The following is a 16,659-nucleotide window of genomic DNA, read 5'->3' as shown; positions in this document are numbered from 1 at the left end:
TCTTCAATTGTAAGCATTACGGAAATACTTTGCGTGTGAACAATTTCATCTATAGACGTCGGGAATGCATGAACACTGACGAGCATCACTTTCAACAAATTTTACAAGGCAGATTAGTACTACGGTACTCATTGTTATGAAAATAAAAATAAAATTGTGTGCATGCTATCGTATGAATAAAAATACGCCGGAGGTTACAGATCAATAATGACACAGTCTATATCGGCCATGCAAGCATGTCTGATGCATGTATTTTCGACCCAGAAAAAAGCTGAATGTTCCTACAAAGAAATTATAGCTAATTCCGCAGAAATTCAAGTATTTGAAGCAATTAACGGTTGTCATACAATGGTTCAGGTCAAAATTGCATATGAAAATAGCTAAATATAACAGGGTTAATGCCTGCTTTCGCTCATTACTACGTAGTGTTTTTTCTCCCCGAAGTTTTCCCCAACTATGTAATTTCAAGTAATCCATGGAAATCCTCGGTCTCTTCTCACCAAATACCATCTCGCTATTAGTACCAATTCCGACTCTAATTTAACCTAGTAGTTAATACAACGTCATTAAATTAATAATTCACACGAGTTATAGATCAGGTTATTACAAGCACATTTTGTAAAATAATGTACCTATATAATACGATAAGTAATGTATTGAGAATTTAGAGTATTTCGATGCAACATGTAGCAATGCCAGAGAACGCCAAAGAGCGTAAATGAATCGGTCCATACAGAAAGGGCTTCAGTCACAAATTTTAAAAAACGAGATATAGATGGAGTTCGTATCTTTATGGGTGGCTCCATCGGCCTGTGCAGAAAGGTATTCAGTCCAATGCTTGGAAAGATAGAAACTGAAACGTCAGGCTCAGAGTTCTATGCAGAAAGGAATAGAGTAGGCATTTACAGAATGTTTTCTTTAGTGTTCTCAAAACTAGGTCTAATGGACTAAAGCCCTTTCTGTATGGAGCGATTCAAATAGCAGTACATACTCCTTTGTTTTACTGACTTGCAGAGAGTGTGTACACCACCGGTCAAAAGTTTTCGATCACAACTATGAATTTGTGGTTAAAACAGGGATTTCGTTTTGAATATTTTATCATATCATAGTGCTAGAGAGAGAAAATATTGATTTTGTTGGTCTATTTATTTTTTCCGATGCGTTTTAACATTGAAATAAAGTATATAGTTGTTTTCATAGCTGATCGAAAACTTTTGACCGGTAGTGTAATTCTACTTGAGGTACTCTGTATGCAGTGTTGCCGGCTTTTCATGGCCACGTTACTACAGTTTAAGAGTGAAGTTTGTAATTCCTTTTAGATGATTAATCGAAACCTGTATTTCTTATGGCTAAATTACTACTAAAGCATGGTCATAAATAGCTTAGTCTACACTGCACTACAAAAAGAAACTATCTGTTTAGACAATTTCATACAATCCGCAATAAAAATGTTCACACAGAAGTTGCATTTTTCGAAAATTGTTCGCAAAGGAACAAAATGTTACGTAGTAGTCTTGCTACTCTAGCCATTCCTTGCACAGAGAGGTGCCAGATTAGAGAGAGTGTCGGATTACTCAGAGTGCTTAAAATGTCATTAAATTTAATGATATAAGCTGCGCCAACAACTCCACTTGCACTTCTAAATCGATTCTAGAACGTTCCACCCGTAGCTATCGCGTGTATACTAGAGATGAACAACGATCGAGAAAGCGCCCGCAAAGCCGAAAACCCGCACAACAATGTTGTATACGTCGCGTCGTTGACGTAAAGACTGCTTGTGAGTGTTTCGAGACTTCGAGATTGATCACTCCCGAAGTCCCGAACGTCAAGCAGCCTTGAATCGCCACAGTTGTCCATACCTGACTGAACTTTTATCTACTTTGGCAACTGTTATATATGTATAAACAATCAAGTAGCCTATTTGAAACATCATCTCTACCTTTCAGTGTAGCCTATAGTAATCCGTTCCCCAGTTTTGTTTAATTACTAGGCCCTTATTAAAAGGCTAGGAATTTTCTTTTCATATGTTTGAGATCAAGTGTGCAATCTCAAGTAAAAAAGATATTAACGTTATGTTTTATGTTTCTTAGAAATGCAAATTTATTTGAGAATTGTCTTTTTTCTATTTATTTAACCATAGGTAATATCATATAATAGAACCAGAACATTTTGATGCCTAAGATACTGTTCTCTTTTGTCTTTTTTTGTGGGTTATTTTACGACGCTGTATCAACATCTCAGATTATTTAGCGTCTGAATGAAGTGAAGGTGATAATGCCGGTGAAATGAGTCCGGGGTCCAGCGCCGACAGTTACCCAGCATTTGCTCATAATAGGTTGAGGGAAAACCACGGAAAAAACCTCAACCAGGTAACTTTCCACTACTGGGATGTCTTTTTGTCTCATTTAAACATTTATAATGTTATTTATTTCAATGATGTATGTCATTCAAAGTTACGAAATCTTTCCACGCCGACCAAATGCTATTTCGAGAATGATGAGCGAGACTCGAAGCGCATGAGAATGACGAGACGATACGAGACGAGAACCAAAAAACAAATGCAACGAACACAGCGAGCGAGAGCGGCAGTTAGTTTTGTTCATCTCTAGTGTATACCTATATAAGTATACAGAGTGGATGATAATTGTTGCACCAAAATGAAACTGGTAGACCCTAATAGATTATGAGGAGAGATTATCAAAATCTAAATAAGTTTTTCTCGAACATTCACCGTTTTGGAGGAAATCGTTATGTTTATATGAAGCATTTATAGGTATCCTACAAGCAAAACTCAGCTCAGATTCCTCGCGGCGCGCATGCAGTAGGCGTGAGAGCATGCTGGAAACGGGAGCATACGTCATCTGCACGAGACAGTAACGCTCGCTGGTTTCTGCGCACTGAGTTTTCCTTGTTGGATGCCTTAGATAGCAACAACACGGATACTCTAGCAAGCACGGTGTGCACTCCTTACCTCCCTATCCCTCTGCTGTACTCAGTTGGTGACGTGCTACAGTGCCCTGCGTTGCAAGATTTATTTTAACGGTTTTCGCAGTTATTCAATTTAAATTCATGGCTAAATGTTTAATTTGAAAAAATATATATATATATTCAATACATTAACTGTTCAGATTATTATTTTTACCTATCTGTTTGTATAGCAATCAGCCTTTTTTCTCGGGCCATTATCGCAATAGAATGCTGCAAACATTGGGCAAAGATTTTTTTTTTTCCTGCTTAACGGTGCTTTATCAAAGGAAAAGTGTAATAAAAGTTTTGTTATATTTAACATGTAGAATTACATCTTAAATGTTGGTGCATCAGTCCCCTTCCACCCTGTATATGTGTGTAATACAGTATAACACAATGGTACCATACCGGTGCAAATTCTCCAAAACACTATTACAGTAGAAGTGATACAAAATATACTAGAAGGAGACTGGAAAGTTGAGAGGTCGGATTACTGAGGTCAAAATTAGCGAGAGTCTATTGTATTTTATGTTCATTATATTTCTGACATCATGAGAGAAGAAACATAATACGTTCCTTTCCGCTCTATATAATTTATAAAACCATAAAAGTGGTGCTTTGAAACTGTACATGCTGCGAGTTTGAACGGTAAAGCATGATGATGATGATGATGATGATGATGATGATGATGATTATGATGACGATGACGATGATAAAAAGAAGAATAAGAAAGAATATGACTTTAAAAGTACATTTGATACTCAATAGAAGTGTAAAATACTATAAACAGTAAAATTAATGAGCCTAAATTTGTAACGCACGTGCTTTCAAAAATGAATTAATCACAGCACTCAAATTAATGCACATGACAGCAACACACAATCTTAGAAGAGCAAACACTGCAAGACTGTTGATCGTTCAAATAGAGACCTTGGGGTTATCAAGCTATTACACACTATTAAAATACTTCAAAAGTCTGAAAGAAGTAAAACGACCGTTCGTATCATCACACTCCAAGTTCCACATCACAGGGACATTTTCAAGTTTCATCATTACTTTCTAGCACTGCTGACAAAGTTTAGAAACCCTTCAAATTAATCATAACATAACTTCTGCTTCCATCCAGAACTTCCGAAGGAATGGGACAAAATATCGAGGACATCATACAGATGGGCGTATCAACAAAACTGCAACTTTCTATTAGAGTCATTTAAATATGGAATGATTTTTCTTATCATTATCTGCATAAGAATGTACTTTTCAAAAGACAGAATAGCTTTAAAATCTTGTATAACGACAAAATTACCTAAATACAATGTATTTTGTCGAAAAACTGGACAAATCTCGTCTGGACGAATAAAATTATCCAACCAGATGCCGAAAAATAGAAATTAAAACCGAAATGTCCAGGCGAAAACTAAGCAGTTGGCAACACTATTTATACTGGTAATCATAAAATTTAAGAACATTTTCATTCGCCTCTAGATGCCAGGAGATATTTTATTCAGAAATACTTTATAAGATTATACTAACTATACAGTGTACAAACACAATAACGTGAATCTCCATCTCACTTACGTAACTTAAACAGAAACATGACGAGAAAAACAGATGAGACAGTCACTATTTATATTTTTAATCCAATGAATCAACGACTTTAACATAAGTAATTTTACTCACATTTGCAGGTAAACTTGAATCCAACATCCGTATCCTATGGAAAAGTGACTCCAGTTGTACATGTTGAAGCCCCACCAAAAGGACTGGAGGAAGTATATGAAATCCTGCTTACTCCCAGTGCCGTGCAGTTCGTGGCAGAGCTTGTAGAAACCTTCGACAAACAAGTGGACGAGGTGAAGTAATAAGAAGACGTAAAACTGTTATTTGCAGTCTCGCTTAAATATAATGACTGAATACCATCACAAATAAATTAATCTTTCTTATCAGTTTAAGTATAAGTTATTCATTTAATGTTCCATGGTTATTAAGGCGTATCGAAAAAAAAAAATCCGAAATTCAAAACGTAAGGGTGTACAAAAGTTATCTTGTAGTCTCTACTATAAGTAGTAAAAAACTAGATCTCTGATTACATTTTTCACCAAGTCGCAGGAGGTCTAAAGGTTATTGTATGAAGTAAAATTTTTATTTATTTATTTATTTTTATTTTCATAATTCTTTGGTGCATGGTCAATGGGGCTTAAGTCACTTCTTCTTCTTCTTCTTCTTCTTCTTCTTCTTCTTTTTTTACAATTGTTAGTTTCTGTAAAGCTATTAAAAAGAAAAACTTAAGTTTTCATTTGGTATTACAGACTTGTGTCTGGGTGGAATACAAATCATACATAATACAGTACAATAATTTGGCTTAAGTCTTATTTTCTAACATTTTGTCGGTATTAACGGTTTGTGTTGACATATGCCCTTAGTATTATCACTATAATGATGTAGGCCTACTGCAGAAATGTTATGTTGACCACTTACGATTTTTATGCCATTGTACTTAAACTAATAGGTGCAAACATTGTATTAATGAGGACGTTTGTAAGATTTATATTTCCACTGTTGTTACACTCTACAGTATGAAAGAATAGCATTAACGCATTTCAAGTCATTTGGCATACGAAAATTGGAATACGGACATTTGACATACTCAAAATTGTGTTAGATATATTTGGAATACGTTTATTTGGCATGCTACATTTTCATTCACAAAAATCTGGTATACTTTAAGTTTCGTATACCTTAACAAACAGACATAGGATGATTTAATATGGTGCGAAATACAGGTACTGTAGTAGTATTAACCACAAGCACTTAAATAATCTAGAATTCTGTTATTTTGCTTGTATTGTTGATCATTCAGTAAAATATTCTTTAGCCGCCTACTTACTCTGGTGTAATGCTTTCTCTGTGGACCCTTTATCCTTCTCCCTGCATCCAATGTGCGTTCTTTATTATTGTTCGTTCTTTGTTTATAATACAAATTCCTTGCATAAGACAACTGGAAACCGGATCTAGAAATATGTATCAATTCACACGCCATTTTAGAGAAGATTAGTAGAAAACAACTAATATACTGGAAAATTTACCAAATTAAGGTAACCATGGCTTCATTGCAACACTGAAAGTGAAGAATGTTATTATTAATATCCTATGGAAATTGTTCCGCAATTTCAATGGATATGAGTACCAATCAGGAGACCCAGATTCGAGTCCCGGTACCATATGGAAGTTTCTCTTAAAATTAATAATATAATACTGTACTGTACTGAAAGTGTTTTCTTATAAAAACTGCAGTAGGCTAAATTGAGTAGGTATACGAAATGCCGTACAACAAATTTAGATAGGCTAAACATGAGTAGGTGAAAGACTAGTAGGTAAAAATAAAGTATGCTAAAATTGAGTATGTCAAATGTCCATATGCCAGTTTTTGTATACCAAGTGACATGGAATCGCATTAACGAGTTACTGAAAGTGTTGTTAAATGTTCTATTAGTAGAGAGAAAATGGTTCTTTTTGTACAAAAGCAAGCTTACATTGATAAAGGTAGGTAAATGTTTTTAATAGGAGTATTTTCTGTAGGTATTTCTATTTTTAATATAAAATAGGCAAATTGACTCACTCTACAGATTACAATCAAATTAAAATCATGATTTTAGTGACTGATATTTATTTACTACAAAGGTACAACTGGATCCATATGGGTTATTTTTGTCTACTGCAATAAAATTTTCTTCGAATTTCACTTCTCACAAAAATAATAACAACAATATATATATATATATATATATATATATATATATATATATATATATATATATATATATATAAAGGATATTGAATGCACTGAATTTCTCCAACGCTTTCAGTATGATAACTCGTTAATGCTATTCTTTCATATTCTAGAATGTAACAACAGTGGAAATATAAATCTTACAATCTTCCTTATGAATACAGTGTTGGCACCTGTTAGTGAATTACAGAGGCATACATATCATATTAAGGGCATATGTCGACATAAACCGTTAATACTGACAAAATGTTAGAAAATAAGACTTATGGCAAATTGATCATAATTTAGTGTATTATGATTTGTGTTCTACCCAGACACAAGTCCGTATTACCAAATGAAAACTTAAGTTTTTCTTTTTAATAGCTTTTCAGAAACTAAAAATTGTAAGAAAGAAGTGATTTAAGCTCCATTGGCCATGCACCAAATAATTATGAAAAATAACAAAATTATATGCTGCAGTTCGGTTAAAAGTGCTTTTTGTACGAAATGTTGGCACCATAATGCAACTTTTGCGAATCCTTAAATTTTTGATTTCAGAAAAAATGTTCTTCAGTTTTTTTTCGATACACCCTAATGATTATATTTTGTTGTGACATTTAGTGCATACACAGATATTGAAACATTTTTAGAATTAGTTAGTACTGGTAGGCCATTATGTCCTTCTTGCAAGGAATGATCATAAACAATCTAATCTAACCTAATGTTGCCTAGAATATTTACTACTTGAAATGTCAAGTTGTAAAAAAATGAGACACATAGGGGCCTATATTTATACAGCGCTATTATTTCCCTGACTTTCTACTGCCAACGGCTCCCATGTAGCCAAGAGCACTGACCTTGTGGTTCCACCAAATAAAAGAAACAACATAGAATGAAAACTCGACACTTTATCATTATTATTAATTACACAAATGACCCGCAAAACAGATATTGCTCTATCCAGAGCAGTACGACAGTAACCACTATAATATACGTATAATAGACATACTATCGGTATATAATTATATAAGCCTAAGTTAATGCTTAATTCAGTGGCGGTTCCTCGGAGGAGGGAAGGGAGGAACGTCCTCCTCACATTTTTTTCTTTTGAAAGTAAATACCAAATAAAATATGTGCCTTAAAATTCGAGGAAGATTCGACAATTTTTAAGTTCACAGAATTTTAAACGACGTGCGCTCATGTGCTGCTAGAAAACTGTGAGAAAGATGCGAGATTGTCTGTGTAGAGGAAAGGCACTCCATTCCTCATCTACTGCGGTTAACACACATAGACAACAGCGCACTAGCGGCCAGAGAAAGAAGCAGAGTTTTAAAGCAAGTAAATGAATGGAGAGGGAGGAGATCCTCCTCTGAATCAGTCATGGGCGGGAAATAGAAACCGACTGGTCGTGCAGCAAGCTCGCTACCGCTGCCATCTAACGATGCTGCATTCAACCACGCTATAACACATCTAGGAGGAGACACAACAAAAACAGTTTTAACACAATGCTATGAAAGACACCATGTAAACTTATTTTTAATTATAAATCAAAAATATTATTCATTGCACTTTATATAGGCTACTATTCATGGTTTGAAACTTTCGTGGATATTTGAAAGTTAAAGTCGGGTTTATGTAAAACAAAGAGGAAGTAGTTCTACGTAGTTGACCCCTGAAATTCACTTCTATTCATTGTATACTAGACAGGGCAACAGCCAAGTTGTCAGTTTTGTACAAATATATTTGAAATTGAAAGTAGGTACTCCAAACTACATTATTTTAACATAAAAAATTAATCGGCCACCGGCAGCTTTGAACAATAATGATAGTATGACTTTAGAAGAACTGACATTCTTCAAAAGCATGTGATACTGAACTTGTAAAATGTACATGTGGCAACACAGACCACGTGGGTGGATGCAGTGTTCTCGCTTTCCTCAGATTATTTCCCATTCCCATTTCCATTTCCGTAAAACGGTTCCGGTTACGTGCTAGTAGCTAGTCTCTTCCAACACTTGTGATGCTGTAGTGTGCTCGAAAAATGCTACGAGGTTGTGAATTTCCTTGTAATTGTTAATTTGTGCAATTATTCAACAATGAATGGAAGTGAAAACATAATATATTTTGGAAAATTTAGGAAACTCAGTTTACAAGAACAGATTATTGCTATACAAAAGGGAAGGCCAACCCCAACACTACCTGGTCTTACATGCATGCATGCAGGCTAATTTGTAGCATGTTTCATTCAAGAAAGTGTCATTTCCTCCTCTTAAGAAATATGCAGGAGCCGCCACTGGCTTAATTATTAGACGCGCAATAAGATTATATAATGTTTAATTACCAGTACAGAAAATTCTGTAGGAATTAAATGTTTTCTCAATGCTCACATTTAAATACATTTATTTTAACAATACTTTTGTTCTCGTACTCGTTTCCATTCCCGGTTTGTGAACCAGCCTTTATTATTTGGGTATTTACAGCACATCATACATCAGTTTTATGTTATGTAAAGGAGTTTTGTGAATTAGCTTAGAATTTTCTCTTCGGTAAGTAGGATGGAGTTTCTGTTGAAGTTTTTGCCTAACATTAATCCTACCTGAACTTCATCACAAGATTTTCAAGTGTCTCTGTGGGGCATCGTTTCCCGAATATTTTCTTAAAAATCATCTTCGTAGGTTCTCTAGCCAGTTCTTGTTTTGCTTGATCATACATAAACACTCTTTGCCCTAATGTGTATGTAGGCCTATAGTTTAATTATCACGCAAATAAACACTTTAACAATATTTAAGAAATAAATACAGTATATAGTTACCTCACAATACAGAATGACACACTTGAAGAAAAGCGCAGTTTAGTGATCTCTCAAGAATAACTTAAATCTTTCTTAGTTGAAACAGGAACGTTAAAAGTTTTTAACATTTCAACTAAGAAAGTTTTAAGTCATATAGCTAGGTAATTGTCGAATGTCACAATTCACAGCTGTATTCCAACAATATTCGTGTTTATAATAGTCATTTGTATTTTCTTTAAAGCTCCATTGGTATCGACTGAACAGGAAATGCAACTTAAGGCGAACATGGGAAAAACCTCAATTTATGGACTCAGCAGTTCGAACAAACAAGTATTGGAAAGTGGCACAAGTGCCTAAGAAGTTACGAAATCGCCATTTAGATTTGGGAGATGTTAGTCCAACTAACATTGAACATTTTACTCAGTCATTATTGGCAGACGTACAAGGAATTCAGGTAAAAATCTGATTACTTTTAAGTGTATTTGATAAGGTCAAATAAGAGAGGAAATATAAAAGATAACCTTAACGTGTATTCAGATGTGGCTTATCTCCATTTACAGTGCTTCAAATGTTAAAATAGTTGTGGCTTATCTACATTTACAGTGCTTCAAAAGTTAAAATAGTTTTCTTTTATCTCGTAGCCTGGATAGATAAACATGCCCTCATTCTTACATAATTTCACTCCATAAAAATACACACACATTACAGTCATACTACAATGACTAATGTACCAGTATGTTGGTATACAAAATTGAAATACAGTAGAACCTCGATTATTCGTCACGCTATTAACTGATTGGTGGATTATCCGACTATCTTTCTCTTGTTTTTTTTTTTTTTTTTTTTTTTTGCAGAAAAATACGAAGTACAATATTTAGTCTATCTTAGTACGCATTTTTTCTACAGAGGTCATTACCAGTCTTTACCGTTAAATAGTATGTAATAGGAATGCTACCATTACTGGTAGTAGAAACACTTTTAGGAGGGGGTGTTTTTCACAACTTGTAGTAAAATAGTCACTATCTCTTTTCAAAGAAATGACTCCAAGAACGTCCACACAATTGAAAACTCGTGCATAATTTAATCATTCTCTGCAAAATGTCAAAAGAAAACGTGTTAGAGGTTTGAGAAAGGAAAAACCGTGGCTCATCACGCATAAGAATATAAGATTGGCAGTAGAAATGTGCACGATTTAGTAAAATGAAACAAGAATAAAATGCTACATATTACTGTATTCCACTGTTTTTATGTTTTCATTAGTTATAACCGCATACTATATAGTGTAGTGTGTAGTATGAAGACACCAGTGGTTGCAGTATAGTGGGAGTTTCAAATTACGAAACTATTATGCTCTTAATCCAAGAAAATATTTTGTAGTACGGATTATCCGACCTTTTCGATTAACCGTTCAGTCCACCCCCTTCATAACCATGGATAATAGAGGCTCTACTGTATTAAAATATACCTAATACACCTACATTCCTATGGGACTACTGGTGAAATAAATACGTTTGAGAGTTATTTATTTTTATTCTTTCCAGATTTTTTCTCTCCGCATTCTTTTTTTTTTCTTCTTCTTCTGCTACTGCTGCAGATATAGGAATAGTAGAGATCTCATGTTGTAGGTTTACATACCGGTACCTATTCATACATTATATACATTATATCCTTGTTTTCATCAAATCGCGCACACTGCAATGCCAATCTCATATTCTGATGAGAGATGACCCACAGTTTCTCCTTTCACAAATCTCTAAATTATTTGCAGTTTTTTTTCAATACTGTGCACAACACTTTTTTTTGACATTCATGAAGGACATTTTAGAAGTTACACAGTATGGTCACTCGAATAATGATAGGCCTAAAGACTTAATGGGCACAGATTTGGAATTGTGTGGAATTTCTTGGAGTCATTTCTTTGAAAGTAGGTAGTGACTATTTTACATGTTGGGAAAAACACCCCCTCCCACAAATAATTATTTCTGTTGTCAGCAGCGGAAACATTTTCAGTACATACTGTGTAATGGTAAAGGCTTGTAATACCCCTCTTTAGAAAAAATACATACTAACATAATGTACACTTAACGGCAAAAAGAATGGGCCGACTCTTGGTCGATAGAAATGCTAAGTTCTATCGCGCGGTTCACTGGTGTAAACATAACCCACTGCAAGGCGTTGCTGTGGTCTCTCTTCATTGAAAGTCGTCCGTCTATAATGTAATAAACCTTACGAGCAGTGTGTGGCCCAGTGGTAAGAAGTCTGACATCCGTGCCAGAGGTTCTGAGTTCGCCTCCTGGTATGGTAAAATTATTATTTTTTTTTTATTTTAACTTTTACTTAATTTATTAGTTTAAATGTGAAATGGCATTTGTTAACAAACTTCGTTATGCCTGCCTTGTAAAAATATTATTGCCCATCACCTGTGGGCTATTAATAGGTGAGACCTGGTCTGTATAAACAAAAATACTTGTTTCACATCCTAAAAAAACGGACGCATATCAAACAGAAATAAATAATTAAATTAACAAAAACAAACAATTTGTTAATATATTAACAAAACAAGGCTGTGGTGGGGACTAGCATCTCGTCCACAAACCACCTGCGTCAACAACTGCCCTCATTCTGCGCGGCATGGAGTCCACAAGATTATGAAACAGGTCTAAATTCTTGGCCCTCTTCTCCCTTGCATCTAGAACTCTGTCCCACAATTCCTCAGGTGTCCAAACGGGTGGTTGTTCTGCCCAATTAGAGCGTAGGATCCTTTTGACTGCAGCCCACAAATTTTGAAACGGATTCATATCTGGTGAATTTGGAGGCCAGTCGACTGGGTCGACATCACGCCTCCTCGTAAGCCATCTTTGAATCCGGTTGGCGGTGTGTATCGGATGATTATCCTGCTGGAAGAAAAGTGTTCCTTCTGGATATCGTTTTCGGGCGGAAGGGATCATTACATTTGCCAAAATGTGTTCGTAGACTTCTGCCATAAACAGACCATGGATGCGTTCCAGAAGTCCTGCCACATCGTATGACATCCACCCCCATCACGCGACCCTCATGCGAAGCGTATCGGTGGTGATTCATACAATAAACTAGGGCAGTACTATCATTGCTATTGGAGACAATTACCTCGTCGGAGAAAATGACATTTCTCCAATCGAAGTCCTGTCAGAGAGTAGCATACACAGAATGTTACTGGAGACAATTACCTGGTCGGAGAAAATGACATTTCTCCAATCGAAGTCCTGTTGGAGAGTAGCTTACGCAGAATAACCTATGCGAACTAGGGCAATGAGTTATTGTTTCTGTGCCATCTTCAAGCGTAATGACGAAACAGAACGTTATATTAACAGATACCGGTAGCAGTATTGCTTGAAAGAGAGAGGGAGGTTTATTATTATTAGAGTTTAAGCATATTCTAAGATATATCGCCACATAATTATAGCTTTGCGAGACACATATGATGGCAAATTTGTAATAAAAAAAGAAGATTGGGGAAGAACCTTGAGCTATTACTACTAACTTGTTCAATATACCAATGCCGTAACAACTTATGCTACTGCAACTGTTTATATCAGTTCGACATAATACATGGTTTTCCTGTTCATATTCGCTCCGGTCGATTTTGTATTTATCAATTTTATTATTATTTCACTTTTCAAGGGCCCTGATGTATCTAGAATCAACCCGCCATTCGATTTTATTACATATTTTAGCCTCTTAAACAAAATACAGCGAATTTAAATGGTTTAATTATGTGTTACCTAGTGAACTAGGGCATTGACGAGACGAGCATGCGCAATATATGTCTCTGGAACTTAGAAATTGTCAGCCGGCCCATTCTTTTTGCCGCTAAGTGTACAGGACTTTGTATTTCCTTCTACTTAAAAAAAAAAAAAAGCCAGAAGAAAACAGTCAGATATTCTGCCGATCAGTTAATAGGCCTACAGTGATGGATAATCGGGGCTCTACTGTAATTACAACAATAATAGTAATCTGGAGGAGTAATGATAGCAATAGTAGTGATATTTTATTTGAATAAGAAATTTAAGTTAAAAATATTTCTGTATGAAATTATTTCTAAAGACGAATAATAAAATGTTGACTGAAAAAATATTTTCAATTTCAGGTGGATTTTGACGATGGGCATTGTCCTACTTGGAGGAATCAAATTATTGGCTTGTACAATGTTTACAGAGCTGTACACAATCTTATTCCTGCAGTCCCTACAATTGACTCAGCACCTGTACTTATGTTAAGACCAAGAGCATGGAACATGGTGGAACACAACATGTTGGCAAGTTACTCCAAATTACTCACAAAGAAGTAATACATGAAGACGATAATGAAATAATGAAATATCTTAGTGAAATAACTGTGAAATAATGTCTTTGCTCGAATAGGTAAATGGAAAGGAAGTACCTGGTCCTCTCTTTGACTTCGGACTACTAATGTTTCACAATGCTCAAGCACTTTTTAAAGCCCAAAGTGGACCTTTCTTCTATCTTTCCAAAGTTGAAGGGGTAAATGAAGCTCAGCTTTGGAACCAAATCTTCGTATGGGCGCAGGAGAAATTAAGTATTCCTCACGGTATGAAATGTGAATTTAAAACATTTACACGCTCACACAGTTTAATAAATTGATATCGTTCACACAAACAATTTCACGAATTTATAAAAAGAAATATAGGCTACTAATTTATTATTGCTTTAATTAGTATCGTAGTCACTGTCATAATCATTCAATACAGTACATGAAATTAAGAATATGTGTAAAAAGTGAAAAATAAAGCAATGGTGAAATGTTAGAGATAAAAAAAAAACTGGAGTACTGAAACGAAACCAGTCACATAGCATTTGTCTATCACAAATCTCATACGAGCTGTCAGTTTTATAATTAAAACTCTATCCTTCTTATAAAAAATTTCAAATAAATGTTTTGTTATATTTCCGTCACTCACTTTATCATATTATTTCATAGAGCAAAACTCTTTATATTACATATTTTACATGTTTGTATGAACGTTTTTGTCACTATTGTGGCATCATTAGCTACTGTCAATGACACAGCTCATCTGCCCTGAACCTTGAGGAAGTTAAGGGTGTTGTTTAGAGAGGTGTGAGGCTAACTTTGGAGCAAGCGGCTGGCTAACGGTACTTTTGGTGTGAATACCCTCTGCTTAATCCCCTTTCTATTTTCTCCAAAAAAACATTTCTGTCTCTTCATTTGTACTTGGAAGACGAAGGTGAACGTTTGCTTAATAGAATTGCTGGTGTAAATATATATTCAAAGTTAAGACGTAGCAATATAACTTTCATGTGTAGTGTACTCCATAGTAACGTGGTGCGGAATTGGTAAATCAATGTTTTTATAATGCATGCTACATTGTATTTCTAACTTTGACTCCATCCACTACTAGTGCGAAACTATGTACTACCCCAACTCCGCATTCTTTCTAGGGCAGATGAACTGTGTCACTGACAATACCGGTACATATAATTTTCAATATGGTACCGGTAACCTCAAAACGTACATTTTTATAAGTTGTCATCAACATCGTAATGAACACTATAGGTCGTCCTCAGTTTTATATTTTAGGTTGCCATTCTTTTCATTAGATCCTAGGTATAGGAGTTAAAATCAGCCAGCAGTAGATTTTTAAGAGTAATATAAAAGCCTTTAGAAGGGAAGTAAAGCGAAGATATTCGTGTAATAGGTTTACTACACGTAAAAATTCAACTTTAATTATTCTGTAATCTGGATTATTGAATTCATCTTAGCTGTACCTCCACCTGATAAATGGAATTACTTACACAACCAGATTACAAGAGTTCAGAAGATCTTTATGGGCATAACTTAGCAACCATCACTGTCACTATTACAATCGTCCCCTTTCTCTTCATCTATATTAAATAATGTTATTATGCATAGTAGATATTGTGTACAAACACAAAATGATATTTACAAATCACTAACCTCTCTGGTCATTGTAGCACATGGAGTTTAGTTTTAACAATCAGTGCCAGTGGAAGATGGTGGCTCTCAACTTCCTTTGCTAGATTACTAACCAAACAGAAGTGTTTATTCAAAGATTTTCCTCCTCATCTATGGAGTATAGGCTAAACATCTTTTTCAATAAGCCTAAACATTTGTACTAGGAAACTATTATCCATCTTTAGGATTATATTATGAAATAATTTAATAATGCAGTACCGGTACGGTATATGAAAAAGTAACTCATCAACATTGAATAGCCTATACAGTACCTATAATGACATGCTTATGAAAGATGGTGCTGACTATCGCACTTTCAATTTTATGCTCTGAATTCCGCTTTAAATATTTTAATATACGCAAAACATTATCATTCAACATAATAAGCTACGAACATTTCAAATACAACTGTATATACTAAGATATTTGATCTTTAATACATCATTTCGTAAACTTGTTGAACTCTTGGCAATGATTTCTTTCTATTTCTTCTTAACAATTCAGATTATGAAGTTTATGACTAATTACAATGGAAAGATAGCAAAGTTATTAATGAAGGAAAGTTCTACAATTCTGGTACACGAGCATTATCAAAATGTACCAGTAGTTATAATTATTGGATTACATTTTATTCTACTATTTTAATTTTTACAGGAACTTTTAAAGCATGTGTTTTAATTGAAAACATCTTATCTTCATATGAAATGGAAGAAATACTCTATGCACTGAGAGATCATTCCTTGGTACACGAGCATTATCAAAATGTACCGGTAGTTATAATTATTGGATTACATTTTATTCTAATATTTTAATTTTTACAGGAACTATTAAAGCATGTGTTTTAATTGAAAACATCTTATCTTCATATGAAATGGAAGAAATACTCTATGCACTGAAAGATCATTCCTTGGGATTAAACTGTGGTATCTGGGACTATGCAGCATCCATCATTTGCAAATTTGGCAAGTATTGAAAGCAGTGGTTTCTTTCCTACAAGAAATTCATCTATTGGAAAATTATTATTAAATGCACCACAGATAAATGTTTATTGTTTATTACAGAACTATTTTAAGGCATTTTAAGGGATAGATTGAGGGATAAAAATTATTTATGTTAGAAATATTTTAAGGCATTTTAGGGG

The 16,659-nt window shown here is 34.6% G+C and overlaps 1 protein-coding gene across 1 annotated transcript in view; it reads left to right on the top strand.

The window, feature by feature from the left end:
• The window catches only part of LOC138697787 (malate synthase-like), a 38,529-nt gene that overhangs the window by 3,056 nt on the left and 18,814 nt on the right, over positions 1 to 16,659 (top strand). The window contains exons 2-6 of the mRNA XM_069823292.1: positions 4,656 to 4,820; positions 9,769 to 9,981; positions 13,654 to 13,821; positions 13,928 to 14,114; positions 16,340 to 16,480. Coding sequence (XP_069679393.1) covers positions 4,656 to 4,820; positions 9,769 to 9,981; positions 13,654 to 13,821; positions 13,928 to 14,114; positions 16,340 to 16,480 — 874 coding nt within the window. The remainder of the gene's footprint in view (positions 1 to 4,655; positions 4,821 to 9,768; positions 9,982 to 13,653; positions 13,822 to 13,927; positions 14,115 to 16,339; positions 16,481 to 16,659) is intronic.

Source organism: Periplaneta americana, chromosome 4 (genome assembly GCF_040183065.1).
Source record: "Periplaneta americana isolate PAMFEO1 chromosome 4, P.americana_PAMFEO1_priV1, whole genome shotgun sequence".
Classification (NCBI taxonomy): domain Eukaryota; kingdom Metazoa; phylum Arthropoda; class Insecta; order Blattodea; family Blattidae; genus Periplaneta; species Periplaneta americana.
This window is presented reverse-complemented; position numbering and strand designations above follow the sequence as displayed.